The 24646-nt window shown below is 30.6% G+C and overlaps 1 protein-coding gene across 1 annotated transcript; it reads right to left on the bottom strand.

The window, feature by feature from the left end:
• Positions 1-9916: 9916 nt before the first annotated feature.
• Positions 9917-11640, bottom strand: LOC125072217 (alpha-(1,3)-fucosyltransferase C-like). The gene is made up of 4 exons (XM_047682743.1): positions 11306-11640; positions 10889-11194; positions 10415-10550; positions 9917-9967 (listed from the first exon to the last, which is right to left on the bottom strand). Exons 1-4 carry the CDS (start codon positions 11638-11640, stop codon positions 9917-9919), a joined length of 828 nt encoding a protein of 275 aa, XP_047538699.1.
• Positions 11641-24646: the final 13006 nt, after the last annotated feature.

The raw sequence follows: 24646 nt of genomic DNA, 5'->3' as shown, positions 1-24646 counted from the left end.
GAGTTTGAAGGAGCCCTGAACATTTTTAGATGATAATGACTTTGTGATGGTAATGAGACGTTTTTAGATGTTAATCAGTTTAATTTAACTGCGAGGTATACGAAATTGCCTTTATTTAGTCATGACGTCACTGAGTATGACTATGAAATGAAATGGCAATGGTTATTTCATATTTTTAATCAATATTTTGTAAGTTGATCATTTTTGTAAGAAAATAAAAAGTTATGTTTTTGTATTTGTACTTTCTACTTAAGTATATAAGTAAAGTTAATTTTAATTTAGTTTCCATCGTGTTGAGTATACTGATGACACGAGATGTTGTCTGTGTGTGCCACTGACCCATCACTTGTTCCACTTTGTGTTGCTGCGTTCCGGCTTGAAGGGTAAAATGTAATTACAGCACGAGCGCATAACATTTTAGATCCCATGGATGACGCTACATTGAATGTACAAGGAGTGGTCCACACCTTTGCAGTGCGTGTCTAGAAAGGAACGTTCTACTTATATATTAGACGACCTCGGTGGTCGAGTAGTGTGTACACCGGTTTTTAATGGGTACGCTACTCTGAGGTCCCGGGTTCGATTCCCGGCCGAGTCGATGTAGAAAAAGTCCATTAATTTTCTATGTTCTGGTCTGGTACTGGTACTGTATTTGTGGTACCGTCGTTACTTCTGATTTTCCATAACACAAGTGCTTTAGCTACTTACATTGGGATCAGAGTAATGTATGTGATGTTATCCAATATTCATTTATTTATTTATTTACTTATTAAGTAAAAGATAACATCATTTTTATAATAATATAATAGCAAAAATCTAAATCTAAATCTAGTTTTAATACAAAGCTAGTTTTAATATTAAACTACCACCGCGTCGGAATGTTGAATCTACTGAGAAGAAGTAGGTCTATATGATGTTTTTTGTCGATTATATTTATGTATGACCTTTAACGAATATTAACACCAAGCTCTTCTAGTATTTATATAATTCTATACAGTATAATATGTCTCATTTGTTATTTATTTAGTATACAATGAATTTTTTTGAAGTTTTATATGTAATTCCGACTTCAATTTTATTTAACTCCTACTTTGTTTACCTAAAACAAAGTAGGTGTTTCAAGAAAGGATTTGGCCTGATGAAGAGATTTTACGGCTGATCTAACCATTACCAGCCCTCCTCGGCAGTGGTGTCACGTTGTTTTGAGAAAAAATGCTGATATTTATAAACTATCTATAACAAAAAAGGTGCCTTAATTTTTAATGGTACGCAAATAATAATAATAATTATTATAATTTTATTGTAATTAATTATTTGTATACGATTAAAAACTATTTGTAAATACGCCGAAGAATTGGAACTTCTCAAGTGCGTTTTACACGCACCTTTTATTTCAAACAACTTCATAATGTAGCTCTCATGTCTCCCTGTGTGTGCGCGTCATAAACATTCTAATCATTTTTCCATATATGCCCAAAGAAGTATAACTTCAAAAACTGTTTTCGTCTTCCACTGGCGCTTTTATTTTCAAAACAGTAATTAATAATGACATTACTATAGCCCAGGCCTACTTTAGGGGCCTAGGTGCACCGTACAGTCTTGACCTATAGCCACACCACCGCTCCTTAGGGATGTAGGGATGCTTTCATTGGTGGTTTGATTCCCGTGCTACTGTAAGAATGTCTGATCAATCCCATAATCTACTCTTTGAATATCAACCACACGAGATGGAGTGGAGTGGTACTGGCTGAGTAGAATAGTGCCATGTTCTACTCAGCCAGTATACCCCACCTCGTCTACAAGAATCGATCATATTTTAGCATATTGAGCCGTTCATCTCATTAACTATATCGATTCAAGTTCAGTTTCCGTCTTCACTATGCAAAATAGTTCGAGTCAACGAATAAAGCGTAGTAAGCGCTGTTTTCTAAAAAACTGATTAATAGGAAGTTTTCAAAGCTGCTGCTGGTAATTTTTTATACACGGTATAATTTTGATTACAATAGATAAAGTTTAATAGTTTGTTTTAAATCCAGAAGCCCGATATATCCGATATTATTAACATACGGGTATGTTAACCTATAATCCAAAGTAATTCTTGACTTATCAAATTTAATGGAAAAAATGAGTAAATGATAAAATAAATCGACCAAGACTTACTGTAGTTACATACGATGTGTAATGTTTGACATTTCGTTTTGGTAATAAGCAACATTAATGTTATATTATCTCGGAAAATGGGATAGAACGTACGCTAGTTGGTCAAACAAATTCCGTTCCTTTTTACGAAATCACTCGAACAGATTGTAGGGAAACAAGGGGAAAGATGTTATTTTTAAATGTTACACATTTAAAAAATTGCAAATAAAATACCAGAGTTGATATCACGGACCACTGACTTTTTGTAGTTATTTCTGTATTCAATAGTAATTTTGCGCTAACTTCAACTATGATTTTGTCTTGGAAATGCCTGAAGTATGGAACGAAGACTGTGGTTGACTCTGGTCTAGCTTGATCTGATTATTTAAATTGTTGTTAAATACTTATTGTTAGTTTTAAAGTCGAAGGAAAATTTATCTTAAGTATATCTATCACCTATTTCTAAGATTTACGGTGAAGTTGGCAAAAACCTTAAAATTGCGTTATTATTTGTACTTCGAAACATACAACATAAATGAATCATACACATATATTTCCATTATAAATTAATCAATAAATTATCAATAATTAGGTGTTATTAACAAAACTAATAATACCTAATTATTGATTCCGTCCCGTATTTTACTAAATGGGGTAATAATAATGATTGGGTATCTTTTTCCAAAACACCTTTATATAGCTGTTTGTAAAATTTTATCAAAATCAGTTTAGTAGTTTAGCTTCAACGTAACATACAGAGTTTTGTGTTTATAGTATTAGTATACATAATTGCATTTCATATGAATATTCTAAAGACATTAAGCATTCCTTAACGTGTCTATTACGTGTGGTCACTTGCATAAATAACTTCATGAATCTGAAATATTAATATAGAAATGTACATTAACGCTTAATCCGTTGCGGGATAGACCTGATGTTCTATTCACAAATTCTATTTGCAAAATGATTAGACGTATACGTACTACGTACATGTAATCAAGTCGCTTGATGAATATTCGAGAAGCTTGACAACACTCCACAGAGGGCGCCACTGAGCGAAATTTGAATTATGCTTGGTCAGGTTGTTGAGTTGCGATGGTAATTATTATGTATATTCATGTCAGTTCTTTCCAACCCTGACACAGAAATCTTATACCCCATTTTGTCTGACTTGGAGTTCTTTTAATTATATGTAAATATGTTCGATAGCGTTTCGGAGAAGACGAGGTGGAATATGAATTATTCGTTAGTTAAAGATGTTGACATCGTACTTTACATCTTAGAGATATTCTGAGGTTACATTTAAAATTCTCACTGAAGTCGTCTTTGGTGAATTTATATTACGAATCTATTGTAAGAATGAGATTTTGTTTTTCTTTTGTGGGATTTAAATTATTTAATATGTAATATATTTTAATTGTTAACTACGACTTGGTGGCAGGGCTTTATGTCTGGGTATGTACCACCCACTCAACGTATACTACCACCAAGCAGCGATACTTGGTATTATTGTGTTCCTATTTAGATATTTTTATATTACACAACTGAATTGTAAAAGTGCTGAGTTTGCTTCATTGTATTGTAAGAAAATATTAGAAAATAATCTTGTAATGATTGGAATTCTTTCGAAAAACACTGATATTAAGGATATTAAAGTTTTAAGCTTTTCTTTTGTGTCGGCGTAACTTCACAATCTTTTTCACTAAATTAATTTTCATATTCAAAAATAATAACATTTATAAATTTAGTATTATATTTTTTTAATAAATCTTTATTAAAGTATCAAGATCTTTTTGTCGTATCTGTGTGTTTTTCGAATCTTTTAAAGACATATCGATTTCAAATTTACTTAATTCGTGTAAGTGCATAAAGAACAGCCAATACGTTTCCAATAAATCCAGTCTTTTTGTAGTAAAAAATCTACGATCGTCTCGGCGTCAAATGACTCGTTTATAGGGCAGACAATTTTGTCTGGGCGGTGGTAATCACTTTCCATCAGTTAAAAAAAAATGTACCCATAACGTTTATTAGCTTCCAATTATAGATAACTTAGGGTTATTGACCGCATTGACTTTACACTTGTCGGTTAAGTTTTTTGTCTTACCAATGAGAACTTCTTTTTTACCTGTAATAAAAAAATATTTTCTTTCCACGTGTGAGTCTTTACAAGTACAAGGGTTTAACATCTTAGATATCGTAGTTGGTAGTGCATTGATGGTATTGAGAGTGGTAGGTGCTTTTAGTAAGAGTCTCTATAGATTAATATGAGCACTTACTCACAGGAGATCTACTTATCTATGAAACTTAAATAGGAAAATATACCTATTTAAGTAAGTTTAAAATATATATTTGCTTATTTAACACACTAAATATGAATATAGCGAATCAAAATTATGTTAAATATTTTTTTATCTGATATTATTAACGAACCCAACAAGACGTTAATAGTCTTCGTACAAAACAAATATATTCATATAATAAATCAATTAAAACAGTAATTATTTACATAATCGTTTCGCACACGAAATAGACTGCGTTGTTCAAAGCATTTAACTCGCATATAAAACTTAATGTAACCGAAACCAGTACGTAAACTGCAATCAGGACGCAATTGGATTGCGAGCAATGCGATATATCGGACGATATGTGTTAACACACCTGATACAACTGCATTGTTCTATAGACCTTACCGTTTGTTTACGATCTCATTTCAATAAATAATGATAACGATAATTCTATTGCCAAACTTACAAAAATTAAAGACCGCTTGTTTGCGTGCGTAAGGTTATTTATTATACAATTAGTGAGTTCATGGTTGATAGCACACCTTAGCAATGAAACGATCGCCTTCTGGCTATTTTTTTGATATTGAACATTTGTAAATAATCACAAATTGACAAAAACTAAAGACCCGCCAGTTTCTTTCGCCGGTTCTTCTCAATTCAGGGTATTTTCTTTTTCAAAACGGTGGTGATGTTTTATTTGACAATCAATAAGGAAGTGTAATGGTTCTACATTGAATAAAGAAATTTGTTCTGATTAGATATAATTTGCTCTGAAAAAATATAGAGTAATACCCAAAACGTATTCTAGAACATGCAACGCGCTTTGTTTATTTAATAAGTTGCGGTTCGTAGTTTCACGCGCTTTAAATCTAGACTATAGACGGGACCAGCGTGTTTGCATACAATGTATAATTATATGTGTAGGATATATAAATTTAATCCTAAATAAGAGATTAAATTAACTATCGGTTCTTTTTAGTAGAAAACATTCCGAACCGGCGATACATTTAAATTTAATCTTGTAAAATACGATTCATAATTATCCGACAGTGTTCGTTTGAAACTATTTTTGTATTTTATTTAGTAAAATTAAGTTATGAGTTGATGTTATAATTATTCCAAGCATATAGTAGGGGTTTTGTGTCGTATTAAATGCACCTATAAAACCAATACGCACCTGAGACCATTTTAGGTGTTCAACTAAGATTCCTGTTTGCTAGCACATAGGACCAGTAATTTATCTCGTTGAGAAATTAAAATATATAAAGAACTAGTAGTTATTTGTAAATAATGACAACTGTTATTATTTGTAAATAATGGCAACTGTTAAAAAAATGGTTCCATATTTCATTTGTTTTTAAAAACGACATTGTACCTATTTGAAATGTTTTAGCAATGGCGGAAATTTTGGCGGACATTTGCGCAAATTCAGTGGCAGCACCAATAGCATCCTAAGCATGATCGCCAGCAGACTAGACTGATTGTTTATCGATCACTGTTATGCAATCTCTAACGGAATGATGCAGCAGTCATTGTAGACAGTGTTTTGTTATTTTTTTTTAATTATTATATTAATACTAGGCTAAGAAAATTAAATAACGCATACAATAAAATAAATAAACAACGTTTGAGAATATTTAAATGTAAATGACAAAAATGTTATTAAAGATCCAGTGCGTATTAAAATAATAAAAAAAATAATTTTAAATAATATTTAAAAAAAAAAAACGATTGTATTAGTAGGAGAGGAAAACGTCGCCTGGAGGAGGTATAACGTTTTTTCCTGACTTGACGATTTCTGCCTTTTCAGTGTTCACTTTACTTTAAGCCGCCTAAAATACCTTCGTTCCAATTATCCCACTACCACACAGCAATATTTTATAGATGAGGCTGTATTGATAAGTGACGCAGTATAATTATAGGTACATAATTGACAGGGTAACTGTTGCGTTTCTTATAATACCAGAGTAATTGCGTATGTTACAAACCGATAGCGATAGATGGCGCTGATTGAAAATGTCACTTTCATGAATCGCGCTGTCTTGATATTTTCTACTAATATAATATCGTGAAGAAAAACAAATACAGCGAAGAGAACGAGTGGAAATCATTTCCTTAATTTCATTCACCATTTGATTCCCCGATAAGACGTCGGTGTAAACAGAGTCAAAGTGAGCTTAATCGAGTAGTCCAATTCGAAATAATTAATATTAATTGTACCAACCGCATAAGCGTACCTTTATATTGTTTTATTGTATAATGTTGTTACGTTCAAAATTAATTACTATCTATCATGCTAGTTAGTCAGTTTATTTACGTATGCAACAAACATATACCCATTACAACCTGGTCGGGAGACACGATCACACGTTTGGGATGCTATCAATTATTTAGACCTGTCAACGCTCGCCACTGTTGGAATAAAATTTCTGTTTTTCGATATTTTCATTTGCATTTAAATGGATAGTTCCGATGAAGTTCTTTTTTTATACATCAGCTTGAAATACATTTGTAACTGAATTTAATTATCATATTTGTAATAAATGAATATGTTGTTTTGTATATTACATAACGAAATGCAATATTGTATATTTTTGTACATTATTATATTTCAAATATATGGTAAAAGTTTTTAAATACGATTTTAATAATGTAAGTTATTTTTTATAGTTTTTACTATTGTTAATTCATTTCAATAATATGGAAGGTAGGCAAACAGATAAGCCTCCACTATAGTTGCCCTTAAAAGTAAATAACATCCTGTACGTGTCATGTTGACCAAATGCTAAATCTTCTCATGAGAAGAGAGATTTAGACCTTATACCAACACTTTTGGTTGATAGATAGACCTTTAGACTGACTGTTCACTCGATTCGTGCAAGTTACATTACCAATTACGAGGTGAAACATAAATGCACTTGCTTCGATTCAGAACCACAATCTTCAATGAAGATTCACGTCTACGACACTGGCTTATCTCCGCTTTAACCTCGAACCTCGAACCTCAAACTAAATACAGTAACAGTATCTTGATAAAGTAATTCAATTTTTTATTGTGATTCCATATATTAGATAATTTAACTTAAGTTTAATTTACTAAATTACTTTTAGTTGCACCATATAATATCCTAAATGTTATGTAGATGGAAAATACGAAGCAGAAATAATAAACGTCATTATTTTGGTGCTCGAGCGTTGACGGACTGAAATAAATAATCAATGTCCCCCAAGAGACTATAATGGACAGTTCCTTGAGAGTATTCGTGATTGTTATGGATGAGCTTTGATTCAACATTCAAATACATTCCTTTTAAAGATAAATAATATTTGGTTAAAATTTAAAAATGGAATATGAATGTTTTTTTTTAATTATTGAAGGATAGAATGTAAATGTCACACAGTTGAGCAAAATGCTTTGCTGTACTTTAATGCACAGATAACTTTTATTTTACTTATATATATTATCAGAAATAGAGCAAAAATCGTGCCATTTTATAAAAATGCTGATAAGAACAACGTAAGTTGTCCGTACGTAATTGTTAAAGGTCCATTGGCTGATATTATGAGTTTCTCGGTTCAAATAACAGTTCGACCTAATAAGCTTATGCGGCTTGAAATTCGCTGTAGATGTTTGGCTGCAACGTTTTTACTCCAGACTCCTTGCTGATGGTGTAAAATTTGTCGACCCTTTGATTTATAAGAGTGATGAAATAAAGACTGCGCTTGTGATTGTGCATACACTTGTGCATCATAATACTACATATATCCTGCGTAGTTGGCTAGTCCTTCTTGAGAATATTACTTTATTCAGGAACGATGTGTTTCTCTTATAATTGGTAGCACATCATTTTAAGTTTTGTAATAAAATAACTTATTAATTAGTACATATTTTAATTTTCACATTATTAACTTGAGGAATATATTCTTAAAGTAACAATAAATATTTTACTGCTAGGCTAAACTCCTTCGAGGTGAAGATTTAAAGCTTTTTCACCATTCTGATTCAATATTGGTAGTTTACAATATATTCTTGATTAGTATAAATCAAGTCAAAGTCACTAATTAGTGTAAAACATAAGGTATTATATTTTTTCGAGTATTTAATTAATTATAATAAAATAGCTACCCGTCCTGTCTGTAACAAAGAAAGATTCTTGTTTTTGTTAGCTACAGCCTTTGCAGACTTATGCAGAATGATTTACCAAAATTCATCATAATTGGATCCATAAGTTTAGATAAGCTTAGACGACAAATATACCAACATTTATTTTTATTTATCACGAAGGAGAACCTAGCTTAGTACACGCACGGCTGTTACTCTACTTACTTTTAATTATAAATATTGAAGATAACTATATATATGTATATATACTTTACGCAAAATATAATGTATAAGAATGTTAAAAATAGTTATAAAGATTATTACATCAACAATACATCTAACTGGATTTGTAAAGAAAGTAATATTGCGAAGTCAAAAAGGTTCGGATGAAATGATAAAAATATGATATCGAAGAATAAGATTGATAGCATATCACTTCATTTTCAGAATGGGAATAAAAAAAGTATTCAATAATAAATCAGCGTAAAGACGTCGATCGCAGATGTGCCCACATTGAAAGATTTTAATATGAAAATTGAGATATGATACAATATTTTTATTACGTTTTTTTATTAAAATTTGGACAAGATATTAAACGCATTTATGTGTATAATGATTTATTAAATAATATATTAAACAACGTTATTGTCATTAATTATATTATATACAAGGAAAACCGTTGGTGGACTTTCTGCTGGACCATCTATTATATAATAGTAACATTTATGTATCTAGATAGAATTATGTACTAAAAAATAAATAAAACAAACGAGTCAATTTTATTATCTGTGTGTGCATGACAGCTACGCTTGACTTGCTAAACGTCGTACTACTTTACTAATGTGCGTGTCATTAGTGGTGTCAATTAGTCACTTTTTTCAGTTTTACTTGGTGGTAGGGCTTTGTGTAAGCCCGTCTGGGTAGCGGTACCTATTCACTCATCAGATATTCTACCGCCAAAAAGCAATACTCAGTATTGTTGTGTTCCGGTTTTAAAGGAGAGTGAGCCAGTGTAACCATAGACACAATGGACAAAACATCTTAGTTCCCAAGGTTGGTGGCGCATTGGTGATCTAAGGAATGGTTAATATTTCTTACAGCGCCAACAGGGCGCTGGTGACCACTTACCATCAGGTGGCTCATTTGCTCGTCCACCTACCGATACCATAAAAAAAAACTTTTTTTTCTACGCGTTCTCAGCTTTGACAGTCTATCTAGATATAAAATAATAAAAGATTTTTTGTACATAGGTTAAGTAGATTTTTTTAGTAAGGCATTACAAAAAAATGACACTAAATTTATGAATATTGGCCAATACCTATCCTTTACGACATTATCCTTAAAAACATAAACATTTCATATATTGTACAAAATTCGTTACACTCCTTTTTTATTCAATTTCAACAACATGTGAATACAAAGCTGGTTTAACACCTTCTTCCTTTTTATGGAGAAAGTTCTGAGATTTTTTCCGCTTTTAATCACTGGTAGCAAATCTCATCAAACACATGCACTTTTTTCACAATATTTGTCTTAACCAAACTATTGTTAAATCTGCTTTATACTGGACACAGCGAATAGGACCGAAAATAATATCTTCATGTATTTAAAAATGTAAACAATGAAAATGTCTGAATAGACTGATAGGCGAAAGGAAACAATACATTAATTTGGGGCTTTGATCTTAATAGTGTTCATACAATACAGGATTTCAGACAATATAGAATTTCAAATAGTATTAATTACTATTATGAACACGATTTTGACAATCAACCTTATAATTAGTATTCCACCATTTTCTGAAATTGTGGTATACAGTTGGGGTATTGGTCTCGTTAAATTTATTTAGTTTTTCGCAAAGATCACACACTAATGTTCTTGGTCTGACAGTGTAATAATAATAGTTCTTCCAATCGAAAAAATATCCGTAGATAGTAGGATTCCGTATAAGGTAATCAATGATGGCTCCAAGTTTCTTCATATCAAAACTCTGAGCATTTATGTAAGATCCAGGTGGAAGAAAACTGAAAATAATAAATGGAATTAAAAAGAGCTTAACCAAACGTCTACTCATAAAATTACAACGCTTCTAACAGACATATGAAAATAAGTTATAGGTATAAACTACGATTATCAAATCATTTTTTCTTAGGTGAATTATATTAATTAATATATCTTGTAAGTATATTAATCTATAAATAACTATTAACTGTATTTTATAAGAGAAATGTTAGATAAATAAAAAGTATTCCTGGTCTACATTTTTATCAGAATTACAGAAATAATGAGACAAACAATATTATTTCTGTACTTATTATAATGATTTGTTAAAGACGTCAATTTAAAATAAATATACTCTTACTTATTGTAATCCGAAGATCCTAATACAATGGGTATCACTATACGCGTCATAGCTTTAACCATTTTTTCAGACACATAATCTTCAGCGATTGTATCTTCCACGATTAATTGGAAGAAATAATTCTTTTCTACTATTTTTAAACAGTTTATAATACGAGATCCTGGGCATTTATTATCGCCACATGTTCCATAAATATCAATCGTATAATTATATAGTTTCAGTTCCTTGTTCAGTTCTCTTACGAATTCTTGGTGCTTGACTTTCGTTTTGCATTTGTTGACAATCCAAGCTATTCCTTTCTTTTTGCTTGAAATTTTACCCAAGATACGTGAATTATGATCCATAATTTTCGTCCAGGTCATATTTTTTTTCGGTCCAACTAATTTATTATCAGAATTGAATATATTAAGTAATGGCTGTGGTATATCCGAATCAAGATTGTACGTCCAAGTCCAATTAAAGAAATTGTCGAAGAATTGGTTGCAAATTGGATAATCTTCCGGAAATTGCAGCGAGCGAAATATATATTTTTGATCAACGGATCGTGTTAAATCGATTTCATTCGGAGAAAGGTCAACGATTTCTCTTGAATTAAAAACCACTGCATCAAAATTTCGATGATCTTTGTGCAATAAATATTTGTCATACGTTATAAAACAATTGATAAATTTACACCGTTGCTTAATAAACACACTCTGACCTTCTTGAAATTTTGATCCTTTGTGAGACGTGAATTTCCCTTTTCCATTCATTGATCTTCTCCAAAATAAGATATATTTCAAATCTGTTGAATATCTGATCGTTCGGATATCCGTTGATAAATAATATTGACTTACAATAATGTGCATGATTGAAAAAATAAAAAACACTAGTATAAGGGAGGAAGTGTAAACAATTAGTTTATTTAATGCCCTTCTGCAGGGACTGACAAATATCATTTCTTTAACATAATACATAGTGACGAAGTTTTTAATAATTTTTTTAATTCTCATAACACGACTTATCAGAAAAACGTTTCGCTTCAAAAAATCCAACAATAGTCTCATTGAACACTTGTGTTTACTAAATAAATATTTGTTTATCAAATCACAAATTCCTTTAAGAATTCATTTGTATTGTTTTATCCGTTGAGAAATTCTTAAGCTTTTAAATATATTTTTTTAACGTGCGAATGTAATTGGTTACCGAAATTTTCATTTAATTGAAAATCGACTGTAAGGTTTTGTTTATGAAAAACTAGCGTAGTTCAACGGGCGTGTCTCACTCGTGTAATTTATGGGTTTCATTTCGCAATATAAAGTAGCGAGTTTAACCAACTGTCGTATGAAAAACTCGTTATGTATCCAACGTTTAATTTATAGCAAAAATATATACCGTTACGTTATTAACGCGTGTTTGGTGAGCGGTGCGATTGCTTTGAATATACATGCTCAATATTAAAATATCTAAAATAATTGTTTGAGTTTCTAACGCACTACGATGACTTGTGTATTGATTTTAATAGTTATTAATAGAGTTCAATTAGTGAACTGTTTCATTGTAATTATAATTAATTTTTAAGACTTTAAATTTATTTTTATTTTACCTGGAACAAGGATATAACTTCTTAGTATCCAAAATTGGAGATTCTTTGCTATGAAAGGAATCTTTTTTTTTATTAAACCTTATAAGAAAAAGTTTAGTGACGTTTTGCAATACATCAAGATTTTTTTATGAATTATATAACACATATTCCTATTCTATGTATTTCTTTTGAAGACCAAAATTACGTGAAAATATGATTTTATGTTTATGGGAATTGCTACAGATAATATACCTTGTGTGTACCTTGTATACTTTATATTGGACAACATCACATACATTACTCTGATCCCAATGTAAGTAGCTAAAGCACTTGTGTTATGGAAATCAGAAGTAACGACGGTACCGCAAACACCCAGACCCAAGACATCGCAGAAAACTAATGAACTTTTTCTACATCGACTCGGCCGGGAATCGAATCCGGGACCTCGGAGTGGCGTACCCATGAAAACCAGTATAATACTACTCTACCACGGAGGTCAATTATATTTATATTATTATGTGCACCTTAAGCGAAATTTGTCAGGTATTATTTGGCGTAGAATCAAAAAATTTATATTTTCAGTTCCTTCTGAACTCGGCAGTGAAGAAAACGTGTTAGTTGGCAGAAATTCTGACATAACCAATTTTGTACATTCAGTAACATAAAAAGTAGCGACGTCGTGTATTAATGTCCAAATCTTCTCTTTGAAGGGCAAGAGTGTATCCAGCAGACATTTACGGGCAGTTATTGTGCTTTTCTTATTTTAAACTTGGTAAATAGATTCAGTAGATGGTACAGGACGGTAAGTGGTCACCACCGCTCAGAAATATTGCAGTTATACCCCTCAAATCGAAAGAGCAATTATAAATATTGTTGCCTGGTTGTGGAATATGTGATGAGTACATCCCGTCAAGCCCGTGAAGGACTTTGACAGAGTTCTATTGTGTATGATTTTGACCTTTTTAGTGGATTCCTTGATGTCAATAAATTTAGATTAAAAAAATGTTCTATATAATATATTGAAACCACATGAGTAATAATAGCTAATGCCTAATATGAGCTGAAATGCCTTTTATTTTTTTTTGAAACAATTATTCGTTACCATTCTCTCAACACCGTGTAATTTCAATGATTTTGCGTAACATAGTCTTTAAAAAGAGACTCATGTTTTGTTCTTTAAAAAATTATTTGAATTTTTTTTAATTGATTGTCACCAACAGCTAAAGGTAATTTATCTAAATTCTATTTTCAAACAATATACCTACAACAATCGATCTATTAGTACGAAAATGTATTCATAATAATTACGAGTTACGTTTATAAATATATGCGGCTTATCTATTAATGTTGATAGCAGGGCGAATAATTAAACAATGCTGGTTTTTCTTCTTTCGGAGTCAAATTAATGAAAAAGTAAAGATATATTACCGGCAGGGATCTATTCACTTACGAAGGCGCGCCCCTCCACTTTTACTATCGGCGTGTATTAGTATGAGTGACGCTCGTGCTTACAAGATATATTATTGTATGTACGTGTGACGAATAATGGGTACAGACGGCAAAAAAAAAATTAGATATATATTTCTTAATTTTATTAAAAATAATTAATGTAACTTGGTGGGACGCGCCTTCGTTAATAAAAAGATCTATAAACAACAAAATAAGGTCTGTAGTTGCTTACTAATGTTGATACGTAATGTATTCTTATGCACACACTAGATTTAAATAATCATACACTCACACATGTGCATATAAAGTAATTAAATACTTTTTAGTCCAACGATAATACTCTATAGGAAAAACAGATCATTAAAAGAAGTCATCAAAATATTACGACTTGTTAATAAATATAAAGTATTTTGTATTCATAACAACATTGTTCAAATTATAATGGCATTGCTTTAAAATATAAATACAGGGGATGATGATTACAGACGTTTATATTGTGGATTAAGCATAGGGCGGTCTTGCTTATTTTCTGTTGTTACGCCTCAAATTGTCGGCACTTGAGCGCAGATTAGCTTCGTTACCCCGCGGCGGAGCGCGCACCTGGAGTAGTGATGATATCGAAATTATCGATAACGATAAATCTTATGAAATTCAATGTTTTTTTTATAAATTAATGTGATTGTTTATTCAATGCTTGGATGAAATTATTTGTGTGATTCATTAAAAAAAACTACACATTTGACTCATACTATAATCATAATAATTATAAAATAACATAATATATAATTTGCTATTAAAACATAAAGATTATTTTAGGCAAGATTCTTTATTATTAAGGTGACGTGTTATTTCATTTTTTTAACTTAGTACGTGGTATTTGTTAGTAAGTAAAATAGAACATTTTTCTTTAATATTACTGATTTCTTAGGCTTCTACTCAAATATCAGTAATATAAAATATGAACGTCTTGTTAATTTCTGCTTGTATCCAAAAACCTTATTAAACCGTACTGTATTTTTAGCCAAAACGGATTTATGATTCAGATTTGGAATAATATGATATTTGTCTTTGTTGATATTTCATTTATTAAAATTATTTTCATTTAGTACTTGGTTTTGGTTTTTACATACATAGCAGAAATTCATTTAGTTTATTAGCAATTTACAGTTCCGAATTTAATTCTGGTTAAACCAATGTCATGAGCCGTGATAGTCCAGTGGTCAGAAAGTATGAATCTAAACCAATCATTCCAAGTAAGCACCACTAAATTGTCTTGTGATTAATATATGTTAATAATTCATCTGATGCTTGGTATTTAAGGAAACCCTGACGGAAGAGATGGCAAATTATAAGTCGGCCCATTTTGAGCCAAATACAAAAAGTATCGACTGTCGATATTATATTACTTCCACCTCACTACATTTCCAAGTGGTCGCGCGAGGAAGCTGCCGGAATAATGATTTCTTTGAATCCCCACTGTTTGAAGTACTCACCATTACTGGCTCTCAGATACGTTTGTGCAGTACTTAATAGCAGATCTCAATGTCATTTATAATTGTTTTCCTTACCTTTGTGAGCTGCCCTCTGCGCTGTTTCCTAAAAATGTTTACGAGATTCATATTAAAGATAACGATTTATAGTCAGATTAAGAGAAGCTCTGCTACGAATATTCGGTTACTAAAACTGAGTTTCTTTTGGAAACAGGATATTTATTTTAATTTTAAACATTCTAAGCCAATGTGCTGGAAGTTAAGCGAAAGGTTACTATTCAATTACTGAGTTTATAATTGATAGCACACCTTGGGAATGAAACGATCGCCTCCTGGCTATTTCTTTTCATATTCAATATATGTAAATAATAAAATTGACAAAAAAATTACTAGCTGAGTTTCTTTCGCCGGTTATTCTCAGGTCAGGGTATTTCGTTTTCTGAACCGGTGGTAGTGTTTAATTTGACTATCAATAAGTAAGTGTAATGCTTCTTTATTGAAAAAAGGAGTTTGAGTTTGAGTGTACATAATATATCTGTTTTTCTTATTTAAGGATAATTTAATGTGTGTAATGTAACGCACGATGGGGGGTATAAATGAAGAAATAATTCTAGTTTTAACGAAACACAATTTCAAATATCGAAAGTGTTCTAATTTTATTCGTTCTTCATATTTTTAAAAATAATTATTACAACTCTTTAGTTGACGTCAAACCATAAACAAGATTTGCGTAATAAAATAATCTCAGTAGATAATTGTATGTAACAAAACAAAAAGTAATCTTTTAATATTAGGCGATTTTTTTATTTATTGCCTTTACTTTAAGTTTTTACCAAAACTGAAATAATTGTAATCACATCTTTCTTTATTTTCTCTTTTAATTTAAGAAATGTTGGTTGCATTGCGTTCGATCAAAAAAACAAAATTTACATTTAGACAACTTTTAAAATAATAGCTGATACTTAAATATAGTTCTAAAAAGTTATTTCGTTTAATATTTGTCAGCATTTCAATAAAATTACAATTCAATTACGAGTACTACTTAAATATATTCTTAAACTATCTAACGATAAAAATAAATAACCATTTTTTGAAATAATAATATTCATCAAAAAGTATATATATAATTATTATCTTTGTTAAACGATAATTCTTATATATTTAAATCGATATATTCAAGCCTACCTTACAATCTTCGATCGTTTGAAAACCTGCACAAAGGTGTAGACGAACTCAATCAAACCGGACCGTGGAAAAAAATCGAGTACACTGTCACAGTTTCAATTTCGATTCGATTTGGGGACAGCAGGCCGTTTTGTAAATTCTATTTGTTTACTCAAGAGAGATCGCCCAGTGGTTAGGAAACGTTAAACTTAACCAATAATTGCGGGCTCACATTCAGGAAAGAATATCTGATTATATTGTTATGATAAGTTATGGACGGTCGAATATTAACTATCGTTCATAGATATTGACACTGTTAGAAATATTACATTTTTTGTTTTTTTTTTTTGCTTTTATTTGTGCCAAGAGGGCACAGAAATATTACATATAACATATATAACGCAAATGCGCCACTCGCCTGGTTGTATGCAATGATTAATTTTTAAAGTTTCCGTACCCACAAATTTTCTTCTTAATTTACTCGACTCCTGTCACTATAAAGATATTTCCGGAATCTTTCGCAAGTAAATCACTGTATAGTACCCAAGGTTTACTAGGATTTAGTCGTTCTAGTGATTTAACACCTAATTAGTGGTTTGCGGTCGCCTCAGCGATGCGAAGATGGAGCTTCGCGGTTTAAGTATATATGCAACTAAACTGGGAGATAGAAAACTTAATTTTATAATTACATTAAGTGGTTTTTAAATATTAATTTTACTTTAAAATATATGTATGTATTACTATTGAGATTTAGTATGTGTTTTATTTTTTATTAAAAATATAATCAGGAACAAAATTTGAGTAGAGTTTGCTTACCATATCCCGATAACATTATTGTTAAGTTTAACAGTATTTTTTTATACTTTGATTCAAATAAACTTCATCAAAATAACATGAAGTTATAGTTTGACAAAGTAATATAATATGTTGTGTAACCTTAACAAAATTTACTATATGTTAGCGCTAACCGAGTTGTATGAGCAGTAAGTGGCGCAGTGCATTACCCTGTCAATGATCGGTAACGAAGTTTGTCTATATAGAATAGGGTAGCGTCAGCAAAAAAAAAAAAATTTAATTACTTCTAAAACTTTATTTTTAGTTTTTTATTTATTTACGAAGACCTTTATATTTTACAAAAAATATATATACATATAACATTAATATATTACTATGTGTTACTCTGTGTTCTTGTGTATAATTGGACTATTATATTACTATTTTATCAAAGTTTTTCCCATAGGTCACGACGTAATGTGTCTTTCGGTGCTTTCAATTCTGCCATTTTGCTATATATAAACGATTTTTTTATGTTTGATTGATGAACCCTATAACTTAAAACGGATTAATGAATTTAAATTTATTACAAAATGTATTCCGGAGTTACAATAAACACATTTTTAAACTCATTCAGAAAGACAATCTATTTTTTATCTGTAAGTTTAAAATGTTTTGTTGACGCTACTTAGAGTTAAGGGCACTTGGGCACGACGCCAAGACACAATAAAATTATCGGGATTTTAATATTCTGTGCAAGGAAATGTTACATTCGCTTATTTTATTTCTAATATTTGTAAAGTTGTTTAAAACTCAATATACTCGTATATTTGTTTAATACTCAAATCTTATATTTTTATTTGAGTTATCACATAGTATTTGTATTTAATTCAAAATGGCTTACACACCGCGACTCGAAAACCTTGGCTGGTTATTATATCTTGCCTATCAGAATTCCTAGCAAATTTGAAAGTTATTTTTCCTATTTATAATGAGTAAATATATACCTACCTGATGGTAAGGTACCGTGGGACTGTATAAATTACATATTAATCATCTAAGATATATTTACGTCATTTGTGCCTGTTGCTACACTAGTTAACACGCCTTTCAAACCGAAATACAACATTACTAAGTATTGCGGCTTGGTGGTAGAATATTTGATAATTGTTATTATAAGTATTTGAAACGGAATATTTACCATGCTTTTTATTTTTATTTGGTGGAGCTCGATATATCGACATTATCTACGAATGTCTTCTTCACGCGACTGGAGTTTGCGAGTAAATGTGGAAAAAAAATATCTTATATCTGATGAGTGGTTTGTAAGTGTCTTTAGTAATTATTTATCTAACGATATTGCTGAACTTGAGATAGCCTGTATAGTAAGAAGAAATTCTTGAATTTTATACAGAATATAATGGACCTACGTAGCGGATTATACTTTAAATTATTTTCCTTAACTGTAGTGCCTTTACCTGTGTTCGGAAATTAATGGTCTATTAAAGCATTCATTCAAATGAATCAGGGAAAAGTTAATCGTATGATAAGTGAATTTGTTATGAATACAAAAATAAACAATGTTGTTTTAAGGGCATTTCTTTGAGAAAAAGGTTTGAATCTAATTCAACCACTCAGCCCTGCTATACATATATAGCTATTTATATATTATATGCTATTTATATATATATATATAAGTCTTGTGATAGAATTTTATTGAAAATAGACATGCAAAGGTTTCTTCATGATTTTTCCGTTTCATCAACGAGCACAAATTAATTATAAACACAAATTAAGCACATGGAAATTCAGAAGTGCTTGTCAAGGTTTGAATCCGCAATCATCAGTTAAAATATACGCGGTCTATAACCAAGAGGGGTTATTTCATTTATATATTTGTGTACTAATAACTTTGTCCTGCGGTTTTAGTTTATGAAATAAATACGTACGTTAGGTCAATTATATCGTAAACCCAAAATCCAAAGAGTCAACCGATTTAGATAATATAAAGACTTAACTGTACGATGCTTTGGATTAATACATTTTTATCTGTTTTGATGATTAACGTGAATTAATAGTCATAGAAAAAAGTAATAAAAAAGGCATGGTCTTCAATTTTCTTTAAGTTCATGAAGGTTTTTTTTTTATTTATTAGAAGGAATATAAGTCTGCCTAAAATTCATAGTAATTTCACATTTTTTTAAAAGTTTTGGTTTAAAAAATTACTTATATTTATAAATAAAAACTTGGTCAAGGGGTTCGTTTAAAAATATGCTAAAGTGTTCACATGCAGACTGCAAGTAGCAGGAAGACTAGGAAACGGAAGTTCAGCCGCAGACAACATGGCCGCCGGCCACTTCCGCCCGCGGAATTTCCTGTTTCAGTGCCGTGGACAGTTTAAAAAGGCAAAGTGAATCTATTTTTATTCGGTCTATTTTAAACCGTTTACTACTTTTTTATCATACCATGTTAAGTTTAGTTTAAGATGTTAAATTGGTTCACTTGTAAAGTATCGTCCACACAATGAAGATGTTTTTTAAAATTGTAAGACTTCGCTGTTTATAGGTACTAGTGTCGCATAGTATGGAAATAAAATTACCATTGATGAAATTTGAGAAAAACATGTATTGGCATGTTTTGAACATTTTTTTTGCTTTTATTCCAAGTAGTTGCCGCTCTCGGTTTTAATCACGGTTTTTGGATTGGTTGTCAGGTGTTAGGTATAAAATAGTAGCTCACGTCCGTTCTTAAAGTACAAGCTTGCTTTTACTAAAGTTCAGCGGTTTGACCGTGAAAGAACAACAGACAGACCGACAGAGCTACTTTTGTTTCTATAATAGTAAAGGTTTTTATCGATAGTAATTAATATGTTAAAAAAGGTAGTAAACAATTAATTGTATCATGGCTACTCAAAAAGTCAAAGAGTTAGCGTCTAAAAGTTTTTATTTTTCTAACGATTTCATCTCAATAATTTTCGAGACAACTTCCGAAAATATTTATCATTAAATCTTTTTTAGACATTTTTATTACAATCTTTGACAAAACTTATGCTCAGAAGAACTAATGAACCTGTAAGCCCCCCGGTGTTGCTGATGTCCATGGGCGGTGGTAGTCATTTCCATCAGGTGAGCCTCCTGCTCGCTTGCCACCTATGACATAAAAAAAAAATAACAATTTATTTATAGCGAAATTGAAATATTAAACTTATGTATATACGTTTAAGTATCATTATTGGTTGTGTTGTGATTGTAATTATAAGTGTGACTAGTAACAAGAGTACCATACAATAGTATATAATCACAGTAAAAGAGATTATTGATAAAAATACAATATTCACTTTGAAAAATATTAATATATTTTTAATATTAATCTTACCTGTGGTTTAAAGAAAAAGTTTGAATTCGGTTATTTTCTTTTAAGAAATATATTTAATATTTTATATTGTCTGTAGAAGACCCTATAGTTCAACAGCAATAATCTGCAATATTGTGTGCCAGTTTTCTTTGTCGAAGGATTGTTATTAGTTTTTTTTTTTCAGTATATTTCAAATTCACACCTAAGGAATCATAAATCTTTTTTCATATTTAATATAGGTTCATACAAACGGCCACCTCCATGCTATACTACCAAATCGGATGGATGGACTCAGACGGGCTAGACAAAGCTGAAGTAAAGTGTAACACTTTCGCTTTAAACAAAAATATTTATAGCTAATGAGACATTTATGAAAACGATCTCATCGTAATTAATAAGAATAAATAATATGTATTTTGTCCACAGTGGTCTGACTTTATACAGCGTATATAGTATATAGTACAAAAACAGGTCTATAAGTAATAAATAATCCTACAGGATTTTAATTGACACAATTCAGGATTCGAATTTATTTACAAGACCTCTAATACTAATTATAGATTATGCTGAGACGACTAGACAAAAAATAAGTGGTTAATCTTTTTTATTAATTAAATTAGATGCGTACGTTTCACAGTCGTATGCGTAGGATACGCCGTGGCGCCATTCGAGGAGACGGAGGCAGCGGTAGGTTTTTAAATGAAGTGAGTTCCACACACGGTTGATGCGGGAAGATCAGAAAAATGGATCTTACTAGCGATTAAAAAAATACAGATGTTTAATATTAATATTTATTTATTTTTTAATTACTTACAGTAATTTATATTATTAAATAATTTAAATAAATGAATACTAAGTAATCTCACGTTTTTTAAATATACCATAATGTGTTTAGTTAGGACTTAAATCTTTTTTTGTAAAATGATTACCGTTTTAATATCTGTAGCGTAACCCCGTTATATGCCATAGGTCATAACAATTGTATGATAATGATCAAAACATACTATTATCATACACGATCAGTATTAGTTAGTTCTCTTATTTATAAAAAAAATACTTTAATTAACGGTTCTTCTATCGGGAAGAAGAAACGACATCTAAATAAATAAATAAATAAATATTGGACAACATCACATACATTACTCTGATCCCAATGTAAGTAGCTAAAGCACTTGTGTTATGGAAATCAGAAGTAACGACGGTACCACAAACACCCAGACCCAAGACAACGTAGAAAATTAATGAACTTTTTCTACATCGACTCGGCCGGGAATCGAACCCGGGACCTGTACATACTACTCGACCACGGCGGTCGTCAAATCACACACAGAAGGATATCTGTTGGCTTATGTACAGTTAAATTGTAAAATAATCTTACTTAAAGGTTATTTTTAAATAAAGTTTGAATTTGCTAATTTTATAATGTAGATATCAGCTAGAGTTGACAAAGTACCGCAGAAACAGTAGCGTTTCATAAATCTAAGTATGAACAAGATAATGACTGCATGGCAGTGCACTACATAGTCAGCTAAGTCAAATTTATGTGCATATTTTAATACTCAAACTGCAAGGTAAACTTCTGTGCATCACAACATGATGTAGGGGCGATTATTAATATTAACTGCTTTTGATAATAAGCACGCTCGCATCGACTTTATGTTAATCTTCGTATATAGGACTACTTTAACAGATATTGAGTATTTATTTGTTAGTAGTTTCTGCGCACTTTATAATATTAGATTAATTAAACAACTATATTTTAAGAGGTTTTCGTTCTTTATTTATTTAAACAATTAATGTTTAGTTTGTACTGAATTTATTTTATGAAGAAAACAAGTATGGCGCCTGCGCGAGGATGACTTGCAAATGATGCGAACACTGACAAAAGTACGAACTCGACAGTCTTCGGGAATGCATGATCACAACTTAAAAATATATATATATCTAAAGAGTTTTATGTGTCTGAAATATTGTGTTTTCAGTTTTGCCTACAATTTATAATACATATGCTTTGACAAGGTCATTTGTTTTTGTTATTTCTTTCTTAAATTGTTTTATGTAAATTGTCCTGAATACTTAAATGTTTAGTTTTCTTATATATATTTGATCGTTATTTAAGTTAAAAAACTCCGCGGAAAATTCAAGGAATGCTCTTGATATTATTTTCCTATAGCTTTGAGCGTTAAAGCAAAAGCAAAAGCCTTAACGTTCTTATCGAGCAGTACATTCGGCTGATACATACTCCTTAAAGCCATGAAATATATATCGATAAATTCCTACAAACATCATTGATTTAATAGTATCTACGGCGCACTGCGAAGCGTAGTTCCGAAGGAAACCGACGGTGTGGAACATGGCCAAACATCCGGCTTTGTCTCTGTGCATATGCTATTAAATTATGTCATTATACGAGGCACTAGCTATCACCATCCCGATTGTCTTTGTTTAAATATAATATCGGATATTTTTTTTTATTAAGTTTTAAATAAATACTCTATTTTATTATATAGATCCCTTATAAGTGGTCCACTCTTATAAGTGGGTCGGTACTCGTAACATATTTTTACCACAAAACAGCAATACACAATATTCTGGTTAAGCGTTTAAAATATGTTATAAATGTAAATTTTTGTGTGTGAGTTTCTTTCCGGTTCTTCTGGGTAGAATCGGCATTCCGAGCCGGTGATAGCTGTACGTTTAAAAATAATTCTATATTTCTTTGTAAAAGCCTAAATGTTGAGTAAGTCATATTTTAACAAAGCTCCCAGGCGTAAATTAGTATACATTAAATAAAATAGCATACATTAAAAAAAAAAAAATTACAATGTGTTATTATGAATTTTATTTTTTATAATATTTTTTCCAGTATGCAATGTTCACACAGCCCAATCGAATAAAGAATGGTTCAACCCAAAAAAAATATTATTTGAATATAGAAAATGTACGTAATAAACTTTAATTTCGTTATAAATTTAAAAGTTAAATCAAAATTTTGTTCACGCGAAGGGCGAGTGTGTTTTGAATTTCACGTTGAATAATGCGTTACTTAACATTTATTATATTTTATTTTAAAAAAGTAAAACAAAAACCTAATGCCTGATTAAGGGGAAAGACTGATCGATATTTCCTCTCGGTGTTATGTAGGCACGTTACATATTTAAATATATAAATTTTGTAGTTATTTGTTTGGTTAAAATTAAAAGGATGACTGATAGAAAAACAATCGTCGAAGTATCACGATGATTATTTTGAACGAAAGATACGATGTTTGAAATGTACATAATTTGAATTACATTACACGTATATTAACATATTTCATATCTCGATTTCAGTCACACAATACTAATGTGTATATGTAGTACAGTATGTTGAATAAATCAGTATAGACGAAAAAATAGTAGCGTCTTTATGATGTGCTTTAAGAAAAACTTTTGTTTCTATTCTAAATTTAAATTTTGAATTTTTTATTTAAATTTGAGCTTCAAGCGAAGCCCCCCGAAGACACGCACGTGGTACTGCTGGTTTGTTTGAGGGTATGCCGACTCATTCAGCGCCAGGGAGCGCCGACGTAAATTTATCGAGCGAGAAAAGCGCTATATTTTTATAAAATAAAACAAAATTTAATATCTCATGATAAATATTTTATTTTCATAACTCATTACGCAATGACAACACAGCTTCTATACTACAACATGAAATTCCATAAGTACATTACTGGTAACATTCACTACATATAATAATACTATACGTATTTAAACGCATACAAGAAGCTTATTCAACGATAATATTAAAAAATAAAATTTTACAAAATCCATCTTTCTCAACCGGAGTTTTGATATAAAGAGTATATTATTTTATTTACTTTCTAATATAAGATATCGATTTATTCATAAGCTTTACTTTGTATACTTTACGCTTATAATTGCTTAAACAATTGACAATATATTATAAATGTTGAAAAAC

Source organism: Vanessa atalanta, chromosome 21 (genome assembly GCF_905147765.1).
Source record: "Vanessa atalanta chromosome 21, ilVanAtal1.2, whole genome shotgun sequence".
Taxonomy (NCBI): Eukaryota; Metazoa; Arthropoda; class Insecta; order Lepidoptera; family Nymphalidae; genus Vanessa; species Vanessa atalanta.
This window is presented reverse-complemented; position numbering and strand designations above follow the sequence as displayed.

Bases quoted from the DNA above. Each gene is read 5' to 3' on its own strand.
- LOC125072217 (XM_047682743.1), bottom strand. From the start codon at position 11,640: ATGAATGGAAAAGGGAAATTCACGTCTCACAAAGGATCAAAATTTCAA. The intron at 10,551-10,888 runs GTAAGAGTATAT...TATTATTTTCAG, and splicing joins GGATCTTCGGATTACAATAA to TTTTCTTCCACCTGGATCTT. The intron at 9,968-10,414 runs GTCAGACCAAGA...CTCCATAAAAAG, and splicing joins AGAACTATTATTATTACACT to GAAGAAGGTGTTAAACCAGC.